The sequence below is a fragment of the Podarcis gaigeae genome, assembly GCF_964106915.1.
Source record: "Podarcis gaigeae genome assembly, chromosome: 12".
Classification (NCBI taxonomy): Eukaryota; Metazoa; Chordata; class Lepidosauria; order Squamata; family Lacertidae; genus Podarcis; species Podarcis gaigeae.
This window is the reverse complement of record NC_139688.1, coordinates 54,799,645-54,827,476: the sequence shown is the minus strand read 5'-3', so window position 1 is coordinate 54,827,476 and position 27,832 is coordinate 54,799,645. Positions and strand designations below refer to the sequence as shown.

At 39.4% G+C, this 27,832-nt stretch overlaps 2 protein-coding genes across 11 annotated transcripts in view; one reads left to right on the top strand and one right to left on the bottom strand.

Annotated features, from left to right (window-relative positions):
- The window catches only part of BBS9 (Bardet-Biedl syndrome 9), a 229,613-nt gene extending 227,692 nt beyond the window's left edge, over positions 1-1,921 (bottom strand). For 2 of the 5 annotated variants that reach the window (XM_083706266.1, XM_083706264.1), the window contains exon 1: positions 1,423-1,913. The gene's annotated coding sequence lies outside the window, so the exon portion shown is untranslated. Of the gene's footprint in view, positions 1-515; positions 679-1,422 lie in introns of those variants that run through there. The other 3 variants (XM_083706268.1, XM_083706265.1, XM_083706267.1) reach the window with 2 other exon arrangements.
- A 72-nt stretch (positions 1,922-1,993) lies between these two features.
- Positions 1,994-27,812, top strand: NT5C3A (5'-nucleotidase, cytosolic IIIA). Of its 6 annotated transcripts, none has more exons than XM_083706389.1 (10): positions 1,994-2,368; positions 15,142-15,248; positions 19,824-19,922; positions 20,875-20,944; positions 21,640-21,686; positions 22,468-22,553; positions 23,990-24,079; positions 24,799-24,961; positions 25,537-25,737; positions 27,430-27,812. In XM_083706389.1, the coding sequence occupies exons 2-10, from the start codon at positions 15,147-15,149 to the stop codon at positions 27,529-27,531; spliced, it is 960 nt and encodes a 319-aa protein (XP_083562515.1). In that variant the 5' UTR covers positions 1,994-2,368; positions 15,142-15,146; the 3' UTR covers positions 27,532-27,812. The 6 variants fall into 6 exon arrangements, with proteins under 6 accessions (XP_083562515.1, XP_083562513.1, XP_083562512.1 ...); XM_083706387.1 differs by having other exon boundaries at positions 2,001-2,579; XM_083706391.1 differs by having other exon boundaries at positions 2,302-2,553.
- Positions 27,813-27,832: the final 20 nt, after the last annotated feature.

Here is a 27,832-nt window from a genome sequence, read left to right as displayed (position 1 = left end):
ATATAAAGGGCTGCATTTGGAAAGGCAAATCAGCAACATATTATCCAAAGGTGTGCGTTCTGCTCAAGCACAGAGCTATTTTGGAGCTTAGCATATGTACACTGAAGGTGCTATATAATAAATAATCGCAATTCACTTTATTTCCAGTGTTCAGGCTGAGAGTGCCATTGCTTATGTAGCCAAAATAGTACATAAATGAAGTCACACATCCATGAGAGGGAGGAATCTGTAAAACTGGGAGAACACCAATGTTTGCAGAAATACAAAATATTTTTACGATAAAAGATGGGATGGGGACAAACCCACAGACAATCCAATGAGGACTGAGCCATGGGATGCTGACTGGCTGACAGTGAGTAGGAGTGGAGAGGAGCATCATGGCAATGATGAAATAGGAATGAAGCAATATACAGGCAAGCATTTATTCCTCTACTTTAATCGCCTTGAATTGCCCTTATGACACAAGCTAAGGAACTGAATCCAGTCAGACACAAATAGGTTGCACTAATACCTGCCTGCAGTTAACTGGAACACAGTAAAGGAAAAGAGGCTAGAGATTCAGTAATCCTTGCCTTAGCTTAGCAACACTAGGTTACACACATTAATGCAAGTATTTACAGCAATGCAAGCTAAAAACACAATTTGCCAGCTTCTTCAATACTCTTATTGCGCATTGGAAAGACCTAAGAAAGGAAAAAAAATTGCATAAACATCTAAAGCACAATATACGTCCCTGGGCATATACAGCGAACATCTCACTTGTCTCAAAAGAATGCAAAAACCTTTTAGGAAATTGCTCAGTTTGCAGTTAATGTCCTGAACATTCTGAATGAAACAGCAATGTCCACCACATAGAGGTATTCCCTAGACCCTGGTGTTGTAGAAATAGTACACACAGGTATATCGAGTTTCCCGTGCATGAGTTTTGTTGCCATTATGCTTATTTATCCCTGCAGCCCAACCCAAAGCATTTGTACTGAGAATTTGCACCGAGTTCCATGGAACAGATTTGCAGGAAAGTGTACACAGAACCGCAACCTTAAGGCGGCAGTCCTATGCGCTGTTATTTGCAAGCTCACCTGGACACACTGAACGGGTTGCAAGGCTGCAGCCTTTATGCACACTTCCTACCTTGGGAAGTGAGATTGGCAGCATCTCTGAGAAAAAGTGCACAGGGCAATGTCTCCAACAGCAGATCTTCTACTTTGCACAGTACAAGACACGAGATCGTGCTCATTTTCTTTACTTATTATTATTATTATTATTATTCATTGAATTTGTATAATGTACTGCCCTTCATCTGAAGATCTTAGGGCTGGTTCACGGCATAAACATACAAGATAAAAACACAAAATACGTAACAGTAACGAAAACACGACACTCCTCCAAACACATTTGAAAGGATGTAAGACGTTAACTTACCTGACTATTCCCAACATTGGGAAACCCTTTTCTTCTCCTCACCTGCGCCCTCCTCCCGCAGATCCACAGCAGGTAGCCGGGTGCGCATTAAGGCGAGCGCCTCATCCCGAGACTCCCTCACGGGCCGCAAGAGCGCCGTTTGCCTGTCAGGGAGTCCGAGTCAGGGCGCCGACGTCCTGGTCACAAGCACCCTCTCGCCGCGCTACCTTTGGGGCAGGAGGATGCTAACGGGACCCATGAGGGAGATAAGCGAAGACGCAAATAAAGAGAGAGAGAGATGGATAGGGGAGCGGGAGGGGGGGGACTACGCCAAGCAGAAGCTGTTATTACAAGGAAGGAATGGGGGGGGTGTCTGTTGGTATACGGGGCGCGCGGGGGAAGAACGCCTCAAGTACTCCCTAGCCAGCTCTGCCCGCCGCCATTTTTGCTCCCGTTGTCATAGCGCCTCAGCAACCAACGCCGGCCCCGCCCCCTCCTGCCGTCCGAGAAAGGCGCTGAGAGAGCAGAAACTGCACGGCAGCTGCGTTCTAGGAGACGCAAAGCATGCTGGGGGATGTAGTCTCTGCGAGCCTTCGGTTGGACTGTACTATTAGGAGGAGAGGAAGCGCCCAGCGTCCGTGTCCGTCCCCTGTCCCGCCTAGCGGCGTAAAAGGACCAACCTCCCTCCACAACCTCCTCTTCTAATTGCCGGCCTTTTGTCTCGCGGAGGAGAGAGAGAAAAGAGGGCCACCACCCCCGTCCCGTAAGTCGGAATGGTTTCTCCCGCCTCAACTGTCAAGAGAGAGCGCGTGGAGCCAACGGCCGCTCAAGTCGGCGGTTGGCGGTGGCGCATGCGCGCTCGCCCGCCCGCTCTCGCCGCCGACGGAGAGGGAGAGGAAGGCGAGCGGCTGAGAGGAAGACCGGCGTGAGGCAGTGCGGGGCTCTTGCCCGCCTCCGCGACCTGAACGTAAGGCTTCTTCTCCCTCTGGGTTTCCCCCTCACCCCGCGAGGCCGGAGCGTGGCGAGAGGTTTCTGCCGCCATGGACAAGAGCGCCGTGGCCAGGATGGGAGCGGTGGCCAGCGCCAGCGTGTGCGCCCTGGTCGGCGGGGTGGTCCTGGCCCAGTACATCTTCACCATAAAGAAGAAGACGGGCAGGAAGACCAAGATTATAGAGATGGTAGGAGCGCGCTGCCGAGGCGCTGTTTACTCGGGAGTAAAGCCCCGCTGCAGGTGCAGCGCTTCGAGCGGTTGCTTTTCGGTTTTCGTTCCCCCCCACCCCTTCTCGCAATCAAGCGGTGTATAAGTTTTCTGAAATAAACAAATAATTGGTCTCCCGTCAAACTCAATTCGTGGACACTTGCTGGACTGGCCATGCTTAGGCGTCAGTTTATTTGGTTATCTGCTGGCCACATGGAAATTAGTGGAGCTTCTTGGGCCTTATTATTATTATTATTATTATCCTTGACATTATTTATTAAATGTGCATACCGCCCATCACCCGAAGATTTCAGGGTGGTTCACAACAGAGAAATACAAAATGAGAATTCAGAAAATGTAGTAAAACCAAAACAAAACAAACAAATATCCCCCCCCCCCCCCGTTTAAAAAGCCATAGAATGATAATGGTTCAAAAGTATCTGGATATAACCTTTACAAGCATTTATTTGGAAGTAAGTTCCATGATCAGAGTTGGAGTTGCTTGTGAGCTAGTGTGCATAGGATCTGTCCATAATCTTGTACTCACTTTCTTAGGGAATGAAGTTTATTGAAGCTGGCAAGGCTCGCTTCTAAGCAAAGTTGGTGCAGCCCAGCTCTGTGCATGAATAATTCAAATGTACTCCTTAGTGAATGTTCATGAATTGCAGTCTCCGCCTAATGTGGATTGCCCTGGGTTGCACATAAGACTTTCTAAGTATCCCATATGGAATTTGAGGGCAAAACATGTTCTTCCTTCACCCTGGTTTAATTCATCCACAGTTAATTAATTCTGTCCTTCAGGTTAATGACTGTGGAAAGCTCCACCTGTAAATTTGCATTGAAAGGACTGGCTGGTGGGGGACCCATGATTTTTTTTAATACTCTAAAATAATCAGAAAGACATACATTTGCACACTTGATGGGAGCTGGTATTTCTTTGAAGATTTGTGATGAGGAAGGAAAGAAAGAAAGTTGTTGCAACCAAACTTCAGTGATGAGAAGTAACTGTGTGTCAAACCTTTGTAGCCGAAATGGCATCATCCTTGCAGGGGGAGGTATCAGCAAGCTCTGGGCAACAGGAGAGGAAAAAATGGGGGGGGGGGGACAGCCGTATGAGAGCAGCAGAGCCTGCATGTAGGTCCAAACCACTAGCCAACTGGGGGGGGGGGGCTCAGAAAACCAGGAATAGAGTAGGTTTTCCTGGAAAAAAGCATGGCAGGTAGCCTGGAACCCTGAACAGCAACAGCACCACACTGCCAAATTTTAATGCATGACCTTTTTGTATTCTCCAAATTTCTATATTTGTAGGGTCCTCCTTGTTCTGTAATCTCTCCCCCAGAGATGTGAGCATCCAATTTATGAGTGCCATCAAAGCTCCCAAACTTTCAGAGGGGTTTTGGTGAGTCCATGACTCCTAATATAGGAGGACTGAGATTCTTCTCATTGTTGAGCTCCCTTTCTTCCTGCCTCAGTACCCATTTCTTTCTTGGCTCGCCTCTGCGTTACATCCCAGAAAGTGTTCCCTGTCAGTTGTTGCTGTATGTCCTACACTGAGGCAATGCTTCATTTTCTAAATAGCTTTTCTTTCCAAATCTATGCTATTCCTTTTGCTTCTCCCCCCTCCCTTACTGCTGTCCTGCAAAAAATGAAAAGCAGCCACCCACCACTGAGAGACTCCAAGGAGATGAGGTTTAAGCTGTATCAAGCCTCTAACAAGACCTAACGCAGCCCATCTCTGACAATATCACAAAATCCACAATTGTAGCCAAAATATAATTTGTGCATTCTATTCCTTGATGTTGTTAAATAAGTATGCTGTTACCAGTTTGATTCTACAGAAGAAAATATAATTGCAGACATTGAAGCATCCACAGTATAGATTATAGCTTTTATTGGGTCTCCCTATTTATTTGTTCTATTTGCTCTGTGCCTGCTTGGTTTCATTATTATGCAGGCATTATAATACAGTGGTACCTCAGGTTACAAACGCTTCAGGTTACAAACTCCACTAACCTGGAAGTAGTTGCTCCAGGTTGCGAACTTTGCCCCAGGATGAGAATGGAAATCGCACGCCAGCAGCATGGCAGCAGCAGGAGGCCCCATTAGCGAAAGCGCACCTCAGGTTAAGAACAGTTTCGGGTTAAGAATGGACCTCCAGGAACAAATTAAGTTCATAACCCGAGGTACCACTGTACTCTGGTAGTAAATATAGGAATACCCTCAGCCTTCTTCTGTGCTTGAATTGTGTATGTACTACTTAGTTTCTAAAGAGGCAAATTTCTATAGTAGTTCAGAAATGGAATAATCAATAATGTATATATTACATTGGCTTATCTGTGTGTGCTTCTGAAGCTTGTTTGTTTTCCCATATTAGTAGACTGGTTCCTATAGAAACAGTGATGTCATGATGGAACACAAAGAATATGCTGGCATAGGCATGGAACAAAGTCATAATGTTAGAAAAAAACATACGACTTTCCTTAAAAGGGATCACAATTGTGCACTGTTTCCTTAAACTTCACAATTCTTCGGGAAGTCAGTAAGTAGTAACACTGCTATTTCCAGGTAGATGAAATGAGGAATAAGAGTAGGAAGACATACAACTTAGTAGTATTCATGATTATTTTAGTGGGCCTTACTTCTAACTGTGACTCAGTTCAGACACCATGCCAAAGATTAGCTAGTGTTAAACATGATTTTGATCCCACACTATAGTTTAAGATTTCAGTAAAGGTAAGGGACCCCTGGATGGTTAAGTCCAGTTAAAGACAACTATGGGATTGTGGTGCTCATCTCGCTTTCAGGCAAAGGGAACCGGCGTTTGTCCACAGACAGCTTTCTGGGTCATGTGGCCAGCATGACTAAACCACTTCTGGAGCAACAGAACACCATGGCGGAAACCAGAGTGTTTCAAACATACATTCAAATTGTGATTTGTAGCTGTTTTCGTTTTCTGTCTGTTGGCACACCGAGTCTGGGTGCCCTGACCCCTGATGGTGTAGCAACATCTGTAACTTTGTTTTGTCAATTCTGATGCCTCATTAGGCATTCTCAACCTTTCTCCATGTTTGAACAGCACACTAAAACATAGTTTAGTGTAATGTGAAAGAGCTAGGGTGAGTCTTGGTTCATGTGTCCCTCTCAGACAATCAGAAGGAGAACTTCAGAAGTTTTTACTTAACCATGATTTGTCATATGTATTCTGGACCAACAAACCTTCATTTATGTAAACTTTTGTTTGTTTAAAACGAGCCAACTTTAACCATCGTTCAACATAATCCACAGTTTACAGTTTGGCTGAAACTCGAAATTGTGACTAATGAGAAAGAGAAGTAAAGCTTTTGAATTCCTCGTGGCAGCCCTGAAACGAGAAGGGGAAGCATAAATAACAAAAGAAGTGTGGTTTAGGCGGTGGAAGTCTTTTAAGATATTTTAATTAAGATTTTTGTTTTATAATGTATGTATGGAATTACTGTTTATGGAAAACAGCATTTTCCTTTTTCTTTCTTTCCTTTCCTTTTTTCGTTTTTTCTTATCTTTTATCCATTTCACAGTGTATGTTTGGCAAATACGTAAATAATTGTGTTTTTGCAGATATATCTGGAAATTTGATTGTATTATTCAATAAAGTTGTATTTTAAAAACAGTTTAAAAAAGAGAGAGAAGGGGAAGCATATAAGCCCACACCTCAAGTAGGTTCATTGACAACATGCTTAAACCAGGGGTAGGAGACACTTTTCAGCCTGAGAACCACATTTTGCCATGGACAACCTTCCAGGGTAGTTTAATGTGAGTAAGGTAATGATGTGACGCTTTGTATGGTACGCTGCATTCATGCCACACAAGTCAGTTGTTTTTACACACACACACCTGCGTTCTGGTAAGCAAGAGGAATTATTGAAGGTCAAGGATACATTCCAGCTATGCAAAACACCCATGAAGGGTGTGAAGTGGGGTCAGGGAGGGGTATGGCCTGCGGTCATTTGGCCCCAATTCCAGAGGTTTCCTACTCCTGCAGTAAACCTTTGTTTAGCATAACATCCAGACATAACCATTGTTTTGTGTGATTAGGATTATAATTGTTTAAAAAGCTGAACAAGGGTTTGGAAGAAGTAAATGCTGCCATATTATGAAGCCAGAATGGGATAATTTTTGTTAGTGCTGAAGGACTTTCGTGCCTAGAGATTGTGACTGCAGACTGTTGTGATAAACAAGCACAGTTCTGTTATTCTGTGGACTGAACACCATTGCCTCAAATTCTGTTTATTTTAAATGGAGAAAAAGCAAGAATCAAATCAGGCCAATAGCTTTGGTTTCAAACTATATATACTTATGCAAGTATATGGGCACTGCATTCATTAATATTTATAAAGGGCCTATATCTGTTATACTAATGACAAGTTAGGAAGCAAATAAAACTATAAAACAACAATGAACAGTAGCATTAATATAATAATTAATATTTAAACTCAGCCCTTCTGCAGCGGAGGTACAGATGAGATCACAAAGGCTGGCTACAGTCAGCAAAACCATTTCATTCAGTTTCAGCTGAACATTAATAATTGTTTCTTTCTGTGGAAAACTATGGCTTAAAGTTACCAAACAGAGAATAATATCAAAATGTATAAACCCACTGAAATCCATACTAATTTAGGAAAACAGTTAAATAATAGAATTACAGCATTTCAACAATTTAACAAAATATCAGCATAACACCGTTGAAATGAATATTTTTTGATTTGTTAAACATAAAACCAGATAAGTTAACAAACTGCAGATAAATGTAGATGGCTGGTCTGTTTGCTTTTATGAGGTTTAGGGAGTGTTTTCTGACCTGTTTTGGCCTCTTGGGGCAAGGAGGCTTCCCTGCAGTTCCCTCCCTATCCAGAGTTAAGTGATAGTGCACAGGCTAAATTCCTTAGGTTTCTAGTCTCAGACTCAATGCATGCTTAAACAAGAAATATATTTCCTAAAGAATACTGAGCCTAGCTTTATAGATCAGTACTTGGAGTCTACCTGTAAGCAAATGAGCAACCAGTGTAGTTGACTGAGCACATGCACTCCCTATATTCATTCCTTGGCAAAAGATGAGCAGCAGAATTCTGAGTTGGCTGAATTTGCAAGGAAGGAAGTCTTTATAATAGCCCACGTTCGCAATACTGTATGCCAGTGACAGGGAGCCTTCATAGAATCGTAGAATGGTAGTTGAAAGGGACCCCAATGCAGGAATCTCAACGAAAGCATCTATGACAGATGGCCATTGAACCTATGCTTAAAAACTGTTCTTACTGTCAGAAAGTTCTTCCTGGTGGAGGCAGCAGCACCGCCGCTGCCAGGCCCGCACGCCTCTTTCCCAGCTTGGGCTGGCAGCGGCTTCGCCGTGCAGAACAGCTCTGCATGCCACGGCCAGCCCGAGCTGGGGGGAAAGGCATGTAGGCCTGGCAGCGATGCTGGTGGCAGGCTAGCAGTGGAGGCAGGACCACAGCTCCTACCTGATCTTTGCTCCAGACCTCGCAGTCGCTGCAGCACTTCTGCTTCCGGGGCACAGCACCCTACCGAGCATGCACATGCCCCTCAATCAATCAATCAATCAATCAAACCAATTAAAAATAACTCCCCCAACCCAGACATTTCATATAAAATGTAAAAAACCGCCCGAATGGGCATGTTGCCCTCCCCAAAAAAGAGGAAATGTCCGGGAACACCTGGGCATATGGCAACCCTAATATAGCTGGCTAGTCATTTCTTTGCTTAATCTTTCTGCTCTTTGGAGTTTTAACCCAAATAATGTTCTGTTGGACGTTTTTCCGATTAGCATAGGAAAAGGAAAGCCTGGACATATCAGATTTGTTTGTTCTTTTCTTAAATAAGTACAAGGTTCTTTGTGCAGGATTTAACTTAACACCATTAAAGGAAGAATTGGACCTATGGTGTGTGGTTTTTTTAGAAATAGAATTTAACCCAGTAAATTTTTAACTTTGTGCTAGTTTTGAAATAATACAGGTTTTGTAAACTCAGTCCTAAATATGTATGACCAGAAGCAAGGCCCTTAAATTCAGTGAAACTTCATTTCTGGTAAAAAATGTAGGAGTGCAGCTTTAGAAAGCCTTGGAATAAAATTGCTGTAGGAGGCTAATGGCACCCTTTGCCCTGTCCTAGTTTCTCTGTAAACTGATTCTTCCTAGCATCTTGATAGTTATCACAAATGTGCTGACTAATAGTTGCAATTTGAGTCACAAGTGAGAAAGGTCATTTTGTTGGATGAATGTAGATCCTAGTATCCCAGCACTTATTCCCATGTTTGCTGACTTCTGCAGCTGTACAGTTATTTGCAGTGTTAGTTGAGCTATGGGCATGAAAAACTCACTAGTTATGTTTAACTTTGTTTTGAAATGTTTTTTGTGTTTAATTTGCCCTGAAGCTGTTACACAGAATTGATTTCTTTATAAGAAATATAGCTTTTATGTTCATTTTTCTTGATTCATAGCAGTTCAGTGTTATCCCAAAGAAATTTTGCAAAAAAATATATATAATATGAAAACTAGATGGGATAAGCAAATTGTGTGTGTGTGTGTGTTTACTTACACACGATAATACTGTCCAAACATTTCACTTCAGTTATTCTTGGAATAATATATTCTAGGCATATAACTGGATTTTGTTTGTTTTGATCTAGGGTTGTTTTGGGTTGATATCAAGCGGTAGTCTAACTCAGTGCACACATATTGAAATAATGAGCAATTAAGCATAGGGTTGTTAAATATAAATTTATTTGTTTATATTTATTTAACAAAATTTGTATTCTGCTCAATTATAAGAAAATTTCTAAGTATTTTTACAAAAACAATGTATGAATTTGAATATAAATTGCTATTTTGTTTGATACTGAACATATTTTATAAGTGTTGAGATTTAGATTTTTGCTGAGGCACTTTAGCCTTGATCTTGCCAATTCCTTTCGCAAAGTCCATTGAGTTCAATGTTTACTTTGCGTATAACATAGTTGTATATCACCCTTCGAGTTTTGTTTATGGTCCAGAACATAGTTAATCCTTACAAAGTATCCTTACTCCTGTAATAATTTGTACTTTTCATGTTCTTGTGGTTGCTGTCCAAGGTAGAGAGTGTGCTTATTTTCTTCTCCAAGTTGTTACCAATTCTCCAAATAAAATAACTAGGATAAATTGGAAAATGCCATCAGAACTGTGATGGGGTCAATGTTTTTATCTGCTTATTTCCAGTCTAGGTTTGCAGATTTTAAAATATGTGTGTGCATGCTTGTGCACACACATCCTTGGTCTTGTTGTTGCCGGCATTGTATAAGAGCAGGTGGGTAGGTGTAAAAGGTAAAGGTGAGGTAAAGGACCCCAGGATGGTTAAGTCCAGTCAAAGGCGACTATGGGGTTGCAGCGCTCATCTCACTTTTACGCCGAGGGAGCCGGCTTTTGTCCACAGACAAAAGCCATGTGGGCCATGTGGCCAGCATGACTAAAGTACTTCTTGCACAACAGAACACTGTGACAGAAACCAAAGTGCATGGAAATGCCGTTTACCTTCCCGCCACAGTGGTGCCTATTTATCTACTTGCACTGGCGTGCTTTCAAACTGCTAAGTTGGCAGGAGGGTAGCTGTAGAAATGCCTACAAGAGGAGGTAAGAAGCAATGGCAGCAGCAGGACAGCAACAAACACGAAAAAGAGTTTTTCCCCTTTGTTACATGCCACCAGTTTCTTGACTTCCTTTTGCTGGCCAGGTAGAAGGGCCTTTCTATGAAAGCCTGCATGGAATACTAAGGGGAGAGATCATATAGTTAAAATAAAACATTCTATAGCTGTTACAACCCACTTCATCAAATCTAAGCAAATCAGGAGTTTTGAGTTCCTCTGAATATCCATGGTTAAATACAGTTATTCTTCAGTGTCCTTCTTTTGATTAATTATCTTATCCATTAGCTGTTCTACCTTGTTAATTTCATTCTTTATTCAATAACATGATAAAGTGAGATCATTCCACATAGCTGATGTCTTTCTTGCCTCTAGTGTACCAGAGTATTGGTTGTCATGGTTATTATCTATAAGTTCTGTCCTTACATTCACTCAGTGTACCAAGATACTGATTCCAAACATTGTTTCTCTACTGAAAAGGTGTTAGCTAAAGTTCACATACTTATGCTAGTTAAAAAAATTGATTTAGACAAAAAAAGAAAAGGAGAATTTTCTCCTTCGTTACTACATAAGTCAGTTTTACACAGAATGCTTTAGCTTTAACCCCAACAAGTGCTGACTTTGTGTACATTGGACAAGCCAGTCAAGCAAAAGTGGTGAGTCTCCTCTTCAGGTCCTCCCCCAAGCCAGAGGATTTAGGGTTGTGTTGTTGATTTGTACTCTGGTCATGTGGTGCTGCTTTTGAATGTCATTTCAAATCACAATAAAAATATATATCCATGATAAAGTGAGAGCTGTTGATGTATTTCAGCTTTGTCAGTACCAATATGGACTAGAGGGCCAGGGAAGGGTTGTTACTGACACCTCCTTCACTAGGGACTAGTTTTTATGTGAGCTGGGTTTGAGAGTTTGTATTTGGTGTTGGGCTAGAGAGACATATAAGAATTCTGTTGGTGATCTAGTGACCCCACTGCCCGTCAGTTTCCTTTCCTGGACAGGATGAGCTGATCTCAGACATTGTGTTGGAAACCCCCAGGACATTTCACTGGGACAATACTTACACCTGGGCCACCTTAGGGTGATCTGCTTGGAACTTCATGGCTGCTGTGACAATCATAGAGCTCTTTCAATGTTTCCTGCCCAACACATATTGTCGGACACACTCTTGACCTAGTATTTTTGACTGAGTAGCAGGTTTGATGTCTGAAATGGTAGGGGTTCTATAAACCTGTCATTACAACTAGACCAATTTCTCATAAATTTGGATTGACACCCTCTCTGCAGAGGTGATGGACCATTAAGTCTGCCACCAGATATTTATGGAATATGATGGATTCCTGGATGTTTTGGGGTTTTCCTTTTGACATGGCTGCTGGTATCACAATGGTATGGTGAGATGGAAAAGGCTGTTGACACCATCTCTCTCAAGCACCCTCCCCTGCCTAGCTAACGTTGTCATTTAATAGAGGACTGTGGGCAATAAAACAAACAGAATGGTAGCTACAACGCAGGTGATAACAGTCTCATAGCAACTACTACTGGAGACATGGAAGAGCATGTTATCAGGCAGCAAAACAATCTTCCCAGCCTTTTAATCCTTGAGCAGTTGTCCAATAGAAGGGGGGGTTTTTAGTGCTGATGGAGCTATTGCATCTAGTTCCTGGGGATGATATGCTGGAACCTTTGAAGGCCTGCTGCAAAACGTTTGCTGGGCACTTTGAGCATAAAATTGCTCATATTTACTCTGACTTAGACACTGTCCTTGATGCAGTTGTAGAAGTGACCAGAGCACCATCTGCTCCAGTCTTATAGGATCTGTTTCCATTGTTGCAGGCTTAGGATATAGACAAGGTGGTTGGAGAAATATGCCTATCTTGACTTCTTGTTTTGAGCCAAAGAGGATTGCCTAGGTGGGCCCACAAGGTTACAAATAATTCAGTGAGAGAGAGGTGCTGTGATGAAGCCTGAAGTGCAATAGGGTAGAAGATACTGAAGATGCCTGGGCAAGGCAGAAAGCCAAACTCTTAATACTACACCAGATCTGGTCAACTCAGTGGCATTATATTGCTTGCCCCTTCAGGTGCTGATGCTTGCACACCAAGGTTCATTTGCTGTGCTTAAAGAGGGGTTTTCAGCCTGAGTGCACACAGTGCCAGATAGGTCACCATGAGGTTTCTGGTTGAAGCCTTGACAAAAAATTTGATTTAGCTTTCCATATATATTGCATCATAATAAATATTATTCTGCAGATTTGTGGATCTGTATGGTTCTGAAATTATTTGATATACAGTAGAGGCAGAGTCTTTGCTAAAGTCTCACAACCTAGTTTAAAGCAGTTTTAATAGTGGTCAGCTTTAGTAAAAATTACTTCAAAATAACAACAGACTTTCAAATAAGGGGTGTGATGCGTTGCTGTAGGTTTTTCCAGTAACTTTCCCTTGCTGTGGAAAATATTCAAATGGAAACTCCTAGTATTATCTCTTACTGGCCATATTGGCCAAGAAACAGTAACTTCTTAAGCATTTTAACCTTTACCCTCAATCTACCCTGACCTCAGTTTCTTAAGTATTCACTTTTCCCTATTCAGTGTGTGGCATTAAGGAATTCCCCCCCCCCCCATCACAGTATTAGTATGTTGTGCTGATAGAATTGTAAACTCCATTATACTGTGAAATTCTTTGGTTCCTGTCCAGCTTTGTGTCATGTGGTTTTATCATTCCTCGCAGCTGACACAGCCTTAATTTGACACTCTTGAAAAACTTTAATAAGTGTTACTTTAAGGAAACTAATATACACACAATGTTAGACATCTTACAGGCTATATATGGATGTCTGTTAAAACCTTGCCATGAGCAAGCTGCATTCTTTTCAGAAGAACCTCTGTGCCATGTTTCAGCTAAAGCATTCCTGCAGATAAATTATAAAACCAGTATATTTCTCAAGTATTCCTGTCAGGGACACCCCTGATTTGATCCTTATGTCTCTGCCTCTCACTATTCTTGGAGCAGACAATTGAACAGCTGTAGACTTTAATATTGAAAAAGACACTGGCTTTGTAGAATGTATTTTGTTCTTGATAAAAAAATTGATTCCACACTTTGGAGAAATTTTTCTCCTTCATTGTGGCAGAAATACTAATAATAGTATATGGGCAAATCCCCATACAAAAATAATTTAACTGTCTTTGAGAATAAATATTCTATTTAAATTAGATAACAATTAAAATAATTTGGTCATCTTTAATTCAGTTAACAAGTTGTACATATTCAATATTGCCTTTAAAAACAGTAGAAAAACCACAGGATATAGTGACGATGAATACAGAACAATAGGTTGACATGGTGCTTCTCAATTTACTGTTATAACATACTTGATTACAGAGGTGTATACCTCTTCTGCTTTTATGGAAAAGGCATAATTAACACCCCTATTCAAACTTCACATCATGAGGAGCAGTTTTTACATATTTTATGCTGCTGACCACACAATTAAAAATGAACCACCGGTAATTCCTATTTAGTTTTAGTAGGTGGAGGGCACAGTCAGGATCCCAGGCCATGTAGGAAATATTTGACATAAGAATACAGGAACTTTACACTGCTGCTGTCAAAACTCAAGACTACCTTTTTATTTTTTATAATATAAAATGTTTACAATGAGGAGGTGGTTCTCTAATGCCAATGGTTTTCAACCCTGGGTCCCCAAGCAATGTTGGACCACAACTCATGTCATCTCTGACCACTGGCTAAATTGCGTGGGTATGAGAGCAGTTGTAATCCAACAACATCTGGAGCCCCAACATCTGGAGAACATTGCCCTAACCCTAGAAATGTTCCCATTTGTTTTGTATCTGTCGAAAGCCAATTAGGCCTTCTTCTGTCTTCCATATTCAAACCAATCAACCTTATTGACTTCTGCCTCATGACTCTAATTAAAACATTTAGAAGTACGTATCATAGTTTACCTCATCTGTGAATGCTCTGGGTGACTTAGGCATCATAAGACAGAAATATTGTTTACTCCAATAAGTCTCAGCAGCATGTTGATAATACATGGCTCGAATTCTTTAAAATAATAAAATAGGATTTGCTTTCCACATAAGCGCTTTGCTCTTGTTACAGCAGTCCTAATTTGCCTGCTGATCAGTCAGAACTGCCTGATTGTTGAGGTTCTGGGGTTCTGTTGTTGCTTTCCCATCTGATCATCTGTAAATCTGGCAGGCTGGATTGTTATGCCGTGCCTTCCTAACGTACGTCACAGGGCTCGGGTTTTTTGCTCAGGGATTAGTCAGGCTGCTTTTGGAAACGCCCTCAGCTGTACCTTGTGCTGCTATATTAGTGTTTACTTAGCTGGAAGAATTTTCTTTTGGCTGCTGCAGCTGCCTCAGCAAGCTCCTCCGGTAAGTTGTAAACAGAACTTTGGCTTTTGAGCCAGTATTGCCAGCTTTGTGCAGGTTTATCTTATTTTGATAGTTTGCTGCAAATTCTAAACATCATGCAATTCAATTCTGTCCATGTTTACTGAGAAGTGTGTTTAGCAGGGCTTACTCCCTGGTATATATGCATAAAATTGTCATTTTAGATTGTAATCCTCTGCATGCTTACCTTGAAGTAATCTCCATTGTACACAGTGCAACTTGTTTCTCAGTAAACATGCTCAGGATTGCTCTTTTAGCATTTTTAACTATGAATAGAACAAATGCATGGATTTGTGGGTTGACCCAGACTGTTGAAATCTGTTTATAGATCGGAATGTATATGAATAAATCTGGAATTATCCAGATTAATCTCTGTGTATACTTTGTTTATACACACAATACTGACCGTTGAATAATGTGGCAGACCATTTCTTAAGCGGTTTGCTTGGTTTTTGTTGGCAGCCTGTATGCAAGCCCTGCATCTCTGGAGTCTGCTTGTCACCTGTGCTGTTGCAGTAGGAAAGCATCAAGAACAGAAGAAGCAAGAGTGCCCTAAACTCAGCACACAGGTACTACCCCTTTAAAAAAAAAAAAGGAAAACTCCTGACAACTCTGTTGTCCAAAAGTAAGCACAGTCCAGACTTCAACACTTATTTTTCATTTTGTAAGTGTTGCAGATCCAAAGTTCAAAATGACTTCAAGTGTAGAGAGTTTTCTAGCATCAAAAAATGTTCTGAGTAAGACTGTAGCAAACATCCTTTACTGATATGATTTTTTACGTGTTGCTTCATCTATATACATCAAGACCTTCTAGATTTATTAAGCTTAGTTTGCATGCAACCACTTTGTTATTCTTGGGTGTGAAGTGCATTTCCATCCATTGCATCATGCCATCAGTTGAAAAGAATTTAGTAGTAGTAGCAAAATGTGTGTGTCTGTTAGTGTATCAGTAACATGCAGGCAGCAGAAGTTTATAACATGTTTGTGTATGTTTTAGTTCAAGAATGAGATAAATGACACCATCAGGTATGCTTCTTAAACAGCTAAAGCTCTGTGCTTTTAATGTGCTGTAGTAATTGTCATTAAAAGTTTTGTAGACTAAACCTGGGAGAGCTGATAGTTCTTTCTCACTTAACTATTACCATCACTGCAGAAAACTTTAATTTCTTACCTTAATAAGTTATTTTTCTTAAGTAGACAACACAAATAGTAACATACATCCCTCCCTATATCCCTATAACTCCCATAATCTGCAAGTATTTTAGCCAGTGGTCCAGGTCGATGTGTATTGTAGAGTCTGACAACACCTGCATACTCAGGGTTGAAGAATACAGTGTCTGGATTACAAAGCTGTTCAAAGCTTGGAATACTGGCTATTTTTTATTTTATTTTTTTGAAACTTAGTCTGATCCCAAACATTTATATTTGAAACTAAGACCCATCCCATTTTTTTCTGAGGTTACTGTCTTGTAACCTGATCCTATTCCTAGCCAGGGCATCATGTGGCAGATGAGTGATCAAAAACTATCCAGCTCTATCACACTTTCTATTATAAGCAAGGGGAGAATGCCTTGCTGCCTTTAGCTGCAAAACTCTCACTTTGGTTGCTGAGGTCCACTGTCCCCTACACTACAGAGGGCCTGCAGCAGTTCTGCCCCAAGGAACTCATTGCTTATAGGGGACTCCCCTCCTCCAATTATGTACCACTAAAGGTAGTGAGAAAAGCTCCCAGCAGCCTATATAGCAGGGGACACAATCCAGTCCCATTCTTTGCAACACAAAGGCAGCACAGAACTCCAAAATTACAGCACAAATTTTTGAAACTGCATAAATCTTAATTTGTTGCCACATTTATATTAACTATGCCTCACGCCATAAATGCAGCTGATTGTTACTTTTCATAATTAATCCTTGCCACATTTCCTAAGCTGTGTGTAGTTTGTATGTAGAATGTTTTAATTCATATCTTTTAGAAGGAAAAAGGCAATAAAGCTCTTGCTGATAAGAAGTTCTACCAAAACTGAAATAGTTAATGTAGAATAGAAATTAAGTTAGCTTGTTTTTTCAGAAGGTCGTAAAGTAGCTCTTTACTTTAAATAAACACTGATAAACAGACTTGGCAATGCTGTGGGGACTTTATATACCAGTAGAGTAGGCTTACATGGCTATCTGTTTATAAAGACACTGATCTGTTGTTTGCCGTTCTTAGGAGTCTTGTTTCAAGGTGTTTCCAAAACAGTGTAATGAATAACTGTCGCTGACAATATTTTAAACTTAGATAATTGTACTTAATATTATATTTGCAACTACTGTTCTTCAACATGCATAGTATTTTATGGGTATACAATTTTAGCACCATGTAATTCGCACTGAAAGACATGGCCCCACTGTCACTCTTTGAACAGATGGACAAATCCGTTCCATCAGATAGCAGGTTCTCCTATCAGCAGCCAGGTTTGCTTTGTTGAAAGAGATAGCTGAGCTAAGTATCTGAAATATTTCTGAATGAGAAATTTATCTTAAACATTAAATCACATAATTCAGAATGTATTATCTGTATTTATCAGCAAAACAAACTGTGCTGTTCTAATACACACTTACTTGGGATGAGCATTGGATTGCTTTTTTAATCAGTTAAGGGCAGTTTTAGGAAAATAAAATTCTTTAATATTGGGATGCATAGAGATCAGTGATATGAAGACATAAGAAACTTACGGTCCAGATAACCTTATTCTTACTAGCCTTTCTGGGCCCCACTATCTGCAATCTTTAACTAGCGGTTCCATGTGTCCTGTATAACTGTAGTTAACCAGAGGGCTGCAAGTACCTCAAGTAATTATTAACAAAGTAGAGCTTTGTTTATGACAGCATTCTTGTGGTACTACTAAATCTTATGTTAGAGCTTTGTGGCAGACCATATTGGCTTAATGTCGCACCGAAAGGAACCCTAAATTTGCTTAGACTTATTCAAAGTTGACATGTCTGGGGATTGATTGAGTATAAAGAACTTTTCTACTTTCAGCGGACAATAAGTATATATGAGTGCCTAATAAAGTACTTAGTAATTTTCCTCAGAGTTTGTTCACCTAAGTATGCTCTATATTGTCAGAAATATAGAAAAATGTAGTGAAAGCAATGAAATAGGGCAGAAGCTTAGTTCATTAAAATTGTAGGTTAAAACCATAAGGTCCATCTTCTGCATTTTCTTTTAAAACTAATTTCCCCAACCGAAAGATCAAGTACTTTCGATCCTAAAGCTTGCATTGGAACTTAGTGTTATTTCTCCTTTGTACTTACAACTCAGCTATACAGCTGCAAATAAAACATTTTAAGTGTGTTGTAAAGTACATTATACAAATGTGACACTAGATGGCGATGGTGAGCTAATGGCAAATTCAGTATATTTTTTTCAAAACGTTTTTAACAAAAGCATTTTCACAATGTTTTTATATGTGTGTAAATTCTACCTTAGCTTCCCAAGCCTTCCAGTTATTTTGCTTTTTATACCATGTTTGTGCAGCTTCTTATATCAGTACTACCTTCCTTAGGTGATTTTCATAATGCAATATTCATAAATAAACTAGTCTTTATGGATTATTTTTCTGGCAAACAATTTTATTTTTCCTTAATAAACAAAAAATAGAAAATAACTAAGTAAATTTGCATGATGTTTACATGAAGCACCATCCCACTGTTAACACTGTATCTGTGTCATCATTTTTTAAAATTAGGATCAATTAAATATTGATATATGCATATTCCAGTTTGGGTTCCCACTGGTATATGCTATTAAGGTTAAAAAATAATAGGGCTTGTTGTCTCTGTTACTGAGCAATAGCTTATCAACCAGATAAGTAGATTTTAGCTTATTGTGACAAAACAGACAAAACACAACTCACTTGTGACCCTCCTAGAGGATTTTCAACAAATACAGATTCCGTCCTCTTTAAGATTTATATACCACTTGCTTGTAGTAAAGCCTCAAAGCAATGAAACAATAACATTATCAGCCAAAGCACTTAGAGCAAGTATTTAGAACATTAAAAAATGAAAACAGCTAAAATCAGATTAAAATGAATGATAGCTTCCACATGTCTGGCTAGCCTTGGCTAAACAAAAATGTTTTCAGCAGACACCAAAAAAAGTGCAGTGAAGGCACCCAACGTCAACTATAGAGGGGCAAAGTTTTGTGCCCAGTAGCTTCTGTGTCGGATTTTACTTCTGTATGTAGCTTAGCAAGAATAGCATGCCTCAACCAAGATACCTTCATAGCTATGTCAGCAACACGCATACTGTCATAAGTATATACATATTTAAAACTGAGTCATTAAGCAAATGGATTCCATTCTTTGAGAGACAGGAAGCTTGTCATCCTTCCTGAAAGGATGTTGCCATGATGTAATTAGACTGTTCCAGCTCTTATCTCTTGGTAGTAGTTCTTCCCTAGCTATGTTGATTACATTGGTGATAGGACAAGAGAAGGTTTGGTTGCTTTGTCCACTGAAAATAATGTGGTTTGATCAAAAGATATCCCCCAGGTGAGTTGCTGCTTTGGGGGAGATCTGCAAAGCCTACTTGCTTCTTCTAGTCTTTCCCATGTTATGCACAAGAGCCCTGCCTATAAGCTTTAGGCTTTGAGTTATGCAAATCATTACCGTCTGCAGTCTGCACTACCTATGTTGACTCTGTGACTTCTTCCAAATGTGCTACCTGGTCTGTCAGGGACTCTATAGATCACTGCGGATGCTGTGTGGCCTATGGGGATCAGAATCCTAGGGTAGGTGCGAATATGAGATCGGAGTTGAAACTTGATATAACTTCTTTCTTGCCAGTGCATGCATCTTCGAAAACTATGATAAAGCTTTGAGGCCTGCCACTATACAACGCATTTATTGAGTTTGTATCTAACAACATGGTAACAGCAGTAGTGACTTTGTGCTTCATATCCTCACCAGTTGCAAAGTGCTTATAATTACAGTCGAAAGTAAAGAGTTTTGTGAATAAATGTAAAGATGTTTTGATAAAGATTTGTATGAATGTTGACTAAGCGTATTGTATTTTATCCTATAAGCCTGAAATCCACAGAACTTGTGAAATGCTCTATTTGATAAAATTAATATCTACCTCTTGTTCACGTTTTCTAGATGCCAGAATTTCAGAAGAAAACGGTCCATATCAGGGACCCAGAAAGGGTGGAAGAAATTATCTGTGGTCTCATCAAAGGAGGAGCTGCGAAACTTCAGGTGAAGACTAAAACACATTTGTAGAAATTAACCATCATTCAACTATTGTTTAACAAAGTCAAAATCGCTCTCTCTCTCTCTCTATATATATATATACACACACACAAACAGAGACATTTACTAAATCCATATAGTTGTGGAATTTGTTTAAATATTCTTAGTAAAATGCTCATCACAACTCAGGTGTATGATTGCATCATTTTTAGTAATGACTTTTTGATTAATAATGTTGATGCACTGATATTGGCTACATTTGCTTGCATTATAGGGGTGATCCTAGACTTATACGCTCCCCCCTCCACCCCTTTTAATAATAGTAATAGTAGATTTATACCCTGCCCATCTGACTGGGTTTCCCCAGCCACTCTGGGCAGCTCCCAACCGAATATTAAAAACACAATACAGCATTAACCATTAAAAACTTTCCTAAACAGGGCTGTTTTCAGATGTCTTTTAAAAGTAAGATAGTTGCTTATTGCCTTGACATCTGCTGGGAGGCACCACTACTGAGAAGGCCCTCTGCCCTCTGCATGACCATGAGGAGGATAAAATATTTTACCTCTAGTTTAGACTAACTGCAGCTTCGTATTACATCTGAACCCTAAATTGTGTTTAATCTAAAAAATGGTTTACTAAAACAATCCACCTTCGCAACTCATGATTTGAAGTTTGCTTGTTTTTGTAAACCATAGTTAAAACTAACCTCAGTTTGTCCTGGTGCTGATATTGTGCTAAGCTGTGGTTAGTCAAACATGGCAGCAAAAAGTTCCAAATTCCTTCTTGCAACCTTTCCAGAGGAGCACGGGAACTCAAGGTTCACACACACTTTTCCTCATACTTTTACACTATGAGCCATTCAATGTATATTTTTTAAACTTTGTCCCTCGCTTAAATTCTAGGCATTTAACATTTGTGTTCGTGATTTATAATTTGTTTCATCTGCCTTTTACAGATAATTACAGACTTTGATATGACACTGAGTAGATTTTCCCACAATGGCAAAAGATGTCCAACATGTCATAGTAAGTACTATTTATTGTTTATGAGATAGGCTGCAAACATCTATCTACTCACCCGGTAGAAAGCTCCATTGAACTCATTGAAATTTCTGAATAGGCCTCTCTAGAATTTATGGATTGTATCCAATGCTCTGGGTGTGGTGCTTCCATTTCCTCTTCTGAAATCTACTCCAGAGGGCTCCCCATTCCTCTGAAATAAATTTTGAAGACCCTCAAGGGCTAGAGGGAAAACAAAGGAAGAGTAAGTCTATTACAGGTGGGGAAGTTCATTGCAGCAGTGGAGCTGGAGCATTAAATATGGTCTGTTGTATATTTAAGTAGATATTAGAATTATAATACAAGGTGATAGTAAGTATTTGAGCCTAAGAAGTCCGCTCTCTCTCCCCTGCAGTAACCTTAGTAATGTTTTTCTTCCCTTGCAATTTATTACACCTCATTCATAAAAACTCTGTGTATGCATATTATGCAAATATGGGGTGGAAGATCCTCCTTTAATGAAATAAGTTGGACTTAATGGTTTTCAAAAGGAGATGCTTTGATGTCTGTAGCTCTTTTTAACACACTGATTTTAATAATTGCTTTATAACTTCTAAAACAAATAGCATTGTTAGGTTTTTTTAAACAGGTTAAAATATTGCACTGATTTAGGGCAAGCTAGAATCTTGCACTGTTCTAATAACATTCTGTACATCTTTCAGACATCATTGACAACTGCAAACTTATAACAGAGGAATGTCGCAAAAAGGTAATCCTAAAAATTACTTATTTGCCCCTTGTTGTGGCCACTTACAGTACAACACTTGTAAAGGATTATTCCACTCAAGCTTAATATCAAATTATTTCACAAGTGTGCTCTGTTGGCCCCACTTTTTTCTCTTTTCTCAAATTGTGTTACACTCCCAAGTGAAAATAACATTTTCTGCATCTGATGGTGGACTTCAGTACACAACGGTTTATGCCACAGTGAATTCCAAACCCTTGGTATGTTGCACATGATGCAGTGGTGGTTTTCTTCCACTCATCCCAAAGCAGTTCCACTGGTCTTCACCCATGATGTGATCCTGCATCACCGCTCTGGCACAGAACTCTGTTTTGCCTGCCAAAAGTACCGGTGGGTGGAAGTACCACCGATGGGATGACTCAAGTTCTTTCTCGTTTGAGACTTTCGGCAGAAAAACACAATGAGAATCCCAAGATCCACTGGATTCCTTGATGGCATTGGGTCCAATCAATATGCCAACTTTTATTTCTTATTGTTGCTTTGTTGATGGGTTTTTGAGCCATAAAGCAAAAGTCCTTAACTGAAATAGATTTTTAATGTGGAGGGTGAATATTTCCTGATCTTTTTACTGAAAAGCTTTAGCACAGCAGCAGCAGCAATCCTCCATTGTGCAGGGCATCCAAAACCAGGAAATGTTAACAGGAAATATACAAGGATTAAAGTAGCAAATTATTTGATCAAAGCACAGAAGTTGTCATCATGCAGTACAACATATGCAGAATGTTTGAACTTTTCTTTTTTTCAGTTGTACCAGTTGAAAGAAATGTATTATGCTATTGAAATTGATCCAAGTCTTACAATTGAAGAGAAGTATCCTTACATGGTTGAGTGGTAAGTTTTCTGTAATGGTTAATATTATAGCAAACTTTTACATCTCAATTGTTAGATTGACTTGATTACTGAAGCTCACTTCCATATTTTACACTCAAAATTTAAAATGAATTCCAAAATATAAAATGAATTTAAAATGAATTCCAAAACAATATTGCATGAGTAAACATTCATTGTTTTGGTAAAACAATAGCAGCCAATTAGAGTGTACCATTATGTACAAAAGGCAAAATCTAGTAGTTAGATTTCTTTCAAAAGGGTTGCCTGAGTTATCTTTTGCCATGGAGTTTCCAACACCCTTCTTTCTGATAGCAGTTGTCAAAATTAAAGGCATAAAAATCTTCCAGTGCTGTTCAAGAATTTGTGATCAGGAAAAGGGGAAATAGTGTGCAGCTTAAATGGCTCTTTAGATATGTGATGGAGAACTTATGGCACAAAGGCCATGTGTGGCCTACTGTGTAGTCCTATGCAAAAATTCAGTTTAGACATGTTAAAGGAGGAGAAAAATTGAAAAAGCTGAAATAGATGGATGAACATTGGGGGGTGAGGGTGGGAATTCATGCAGTTGCTTTTAGTGTAGTTAATTGTTTAGCAGTCAATTGAAGTAGCATTAGGGAAGCTCTCTAAAACACTTTATTTTATGCATTTTGTTGGTTTTGATACCATTTGATATAGTACTATTTCAGTGTCCTTGAAGCTGGTTATATTATTGTTAATATCTGATTGCATATGTTTATATGACTCAAGATTATATAGTCTAACCACTTGATAGTGATTGATATGTTTTAATGATTGATTCTATAGAGAATTGAAAATGTTGCAATGTCCTTATCAAAATAAATTATTTGGATTTCTGTGTTATGTTTTCAAATGAGTTAGCATATACAGCGGTACCTTGGTTCTCGAACATAATCCATTCCGGAAGTCCGTTCGACTTCCGAAACATTTGGAAACCAAGGCGTGGCTTCCGATTGGCACCCCAGAAACAATAGCCGACAGCCGTATCTTACTTCCGGGTTTTCGGCATTCAGGAGCCGAAATGTTCGAGTACCAAGGCATTCGAGAACCAAGGTTCCACTGTAGACTGTTGTTATAATGATATATTGATTTGCATTTTTTGCTGTCATGTTGTAACCTGCTTTGTGGGCATTTGTGTGAAGAAAAAAGCATGGAAATTAAATAATAAAAATTAAATACTTCACACCTAGGACTTTAGGATATTATGCTACAGATTTCACTTTATTACATTAAAGATTGGGCTGGCAAATTGTTTGTTTTGCTTTGGCTATTTTATCAAAATATCTGTAGTGCCTGTGGTTCTCAGAATTCCAAAAGTGCCTAAAAAAGTCAGCAACCCTAACTTGAAACATTCCTAAGAGAGTGTGTATTTTTACCCTACTTGAACACGTATAACATGTTTTTGGTGTTTATTTTAGGTACAACAAATCACATGCTTTGCTTATTGAACAAGGATTACAAAAGCACAAACTTGCTGAAATTGTGAGGGAGTCTGATGTTATGCTGAAGTAAGTAAGAACCTAGTACTCCATTTCTTTAGTTTTGTAAATGTGGCATAATATTAGATTTTAGGAAGGGGTTTCTTCATTGGGGATTACAGAAATGGAAAGCTGTTACATGCCCATATGTGCTCTCCAATTTTTAAAAACAGATTGGATTAGCAGGCTAGTGTCTCCCCTTCCTTGCACTACTTAAGCAGAATGCTTGAGTTTCCTCTCTTCTCTATCCATACATCTATTAGGTTGAAGTACAAGGATCTGACATGCAACCTTTACTTATCTTCATGCCCTCTAGCCTGAGGAATAGGAAAGTAGATGTTGCACAAGCGAGTTAATTTTTTAAAAATTCCCTATCTTGTCATTTTTACAGATAAGGTGCAGCAGGAATTCCTGCTACACCCTTGCTTTTTGAGAAGCAAACTGTTTTACGTTTGCAAAGCAGAATGACCTGAAGGACATGTTGCTCAAGAGAGAACAGATATTTGTTAAAGCATTTTTCTTAATATTTTTATTGATTTTAATGCAAAACATCATCTTCGATAAAATGTTTTAGATTTTGGAACCATAGATAAATAAACTTTCCATTAAAGAAAAAAAATGCACCAGCATCTTGCCTATTTCATAGATATTTTCGGGGGAGGATATGTTAAATTTCTATTTTTGCAATAAAAAGTGTAATAGTATCACACTTTAGTTCCTTTTCTTAAAAAACAAATCTGCTTTTACAGAGAAGGGTATGAGAATTTCTTTGATAAACTCCATGAACATAATATTCCCGTATTCATATTTTCTGCTGGAATTGGAGACATTTTAGAAGAAGTCATTCATCAAGCCGGTGTCTACCATCCCAACGTCAAAGTAGTTTCCAACTTCATGGATTTTGATGAGAATGTAGGTATAAACATATCAAATGCATACTGTTAATTCATTGCAACACATCCTGTACTACTAAGGAAGTAGCTTCCGACTCGAGCATTAAAATGGGCATTTCCTATATTAAAGCCAATCAGTAGGTCTGGTCCAGAAGCTTCAGTTGGTGCAGAATGCATCAGCCAAACTGCTGATGGGGTCACATGATCAACCGTGTAACACCTTGGGCTGCTTGTATACCACTGAGCCAGGGTCAAAGTATTAATTTTCAAGTATTTTTTAAAAATGTATTGGGTGTACAGAGTAGATTGGTTAGAATCAATTAAGTAACTTAAGTCTGTTGAGTTCAGTGTGTCTGCTCTGGATATTAGACTAAATATTAGACTAGATTCAAAATGGGAGGGGACACAAGGTTTCCTAGAGTGAATGAATGAGTTTCCTTTGAATAAAGCATTATTCTCACTATGATAAGCATCATATAATTGAAGTTGGTTGAAAGAATAAAGCCTCTTGGAAACATTCTAAAGAGACACAGAAGGGACACTTGTTAATTTGCTAAGACCATTCTGAGAACTAACTAATGTCATGTTTAACAGGGTGTATTAAAAGGATTTAAAGGGGAACTGATTCATGTTTACAACAAACATGATGGTGCCTTGAAAAATACAGAGTACTTCAAACAGTTAAAGGACAACAGCAACATCATACTGCTTGGAGATTCTCAAGGAGATTTAACTATGGCAGATGGAGTGTCAAATGTTGAGCATATTCTTAAGATTGGGTATCTCAACGATAAGGTAAGTCTTTGTCTCTTTGATAAGCATAATGTCCATAATATTAGATTTTATGGTCAGGTATACCTTTTTCTAGTGGGACGCGGGTGGCGCTGTGGGTTAAACCACAGAGCCTAGGGCTTGCCAATCAGAAGGTTGGCGGTTCAAATCCCCGTGACGGGGTGATCTCCCGTTGCTCGGTCCCTGCTCCTGCCAACCTAGCAGTTCAAAAGCACATCAAAGTGCAAGTAGATAAATAGGCACCGCTCCAGCGGGAAGGTAAACGGCATTTCCATGCACTGCTCTGGTTCGCCAGAAGCTGCTTAGTCATGCTGGCTACATGACCTGGAAGCTGTAATTGGCCAATAAAGCGAGATGAGCGCCGCAACCCCAGAGTCGGCCACGACTGGACCTAATGGTCAGGGGTCCCTTTACCTTTCTACCATTTTCTAACACAGAATGTGTTCCAAGGGTAGAAGCTTAATACAGTCAAACCTCGGATGTCGAACATAATCCGTTCCAGAACACCTATTGACTTCCGAAACGTCCGACAACCAAGGCGTGGCTTCCAATTGCTTGCAAGAGCTTCTTGCACTCAAGTGGAAGCCACGTCGAACATTCAGGTTCCGAAAAACGTTCGAAACCCGGAGAATAGGTTAGGACTGTTAAATGTACTGCTTCCTGCTACAAAAGATCCTAAAGCAATTTACAGCGAAAGTAAAACTAAATAATAAAATTACATAAGCATACTTAAAACAGTCAAGCATCCAATCATTGGTCCTTCTCAAATACCCAAGAAACAAGAAGGTATTTGCCTGACACCAAGACACAGACAATGTTGGTTTGGGGTGGGCCTTCCTAGTGACAGCGTTCCCTATGTAGTATTCAAGGACATTGTTTGTCTTATAGAATATCATAGAGAATAGAAATCTGACAACGGAATTAAGTGTGTAGCAGCTGAAAGAAAGGTTTTATGGAATGATTTGTTTGAACCAGTCCATTATTAACCCATAATAAAGAACAAAAAGAATTATTTGTACAGGCAACTTATTAACATGTGTCCAAAAGACACATGATTGCACACAGCACTGAACCCAGAAGTGGCTGAAAATGTCACAAAACATCGCTAAAAGGGCAGAACAGGGGCAAGGTGTGGTTATATGTGCTCCACTGATGCACATGGGGGGCGGGAACGGAAATGGTCGTTGACTGTACATAAATATATTGATCAACCCTGATACTTATTTTTACTTATGTACTCCTTAGAGATCCTTATTAACTCATAACCTAGCCTAAGTTCAGCAGCCACATTTCATACCTCATTGACTCCTAGTATGGTTGTAATATAAAAGCCATAGATTGCATTGTATTTAAGTAAGGTTTTTTGTTTTTACAAAATATAGCAATGTTTCAACCTGACTTACATATGTGCTAAATAGCTTTTGTGTGCAATATGTATTCAGGGTAGCAAATTATATTTTGCTTCTCAAAATTATGGGAAGAGGGTTGAATCCTTTGTACTTTAATGGCCTTTCCAGAGTTCTGAAATCTAGTTGCAAACATCTTTGAATACACCACCTACATTACTTAGTAAAAGAAAAAAACAGATATCGCCACTTTCCTTTTAAAACGGTGTTGACTTGGCAAATTGTAGTATGTTTCTTGGTGTTTGACTTTTTCTGACATTTGGGTTTTTCTTTGCATTCTAAAACCTAGGTTGAAGAATTGCTGGAGAAATATATGGACTGCTATGATATTGTGTTGGTGAAAGATGACTCTTTAGATGTGGCCAACTCAATCTTACAAAAGATTCTGTAAAGAGCATCATTGGAATTTGCTTGTTTTCCTCCTGGTGAAGGCAGTTGGACAAATCAACATGCCTGTGCTATCTTAGAATATCAATCTTGATGCTGTTTTGTATGGGAGTCACTTTATTTGTAAAGTAATATACTGTATCCATGATCTTCTGGACGCTCCCCCCCTCCCCCATCACTTTTAATGGAACCCCTTATTTATTCTAATGGATAGGTTGTATGGATAACTGGAAAAGAGTTCCTTCAGTTTATATTCATGCACAATAAAGGGATGTTTTCAGAATATGTGAGACTGTTGTACATGA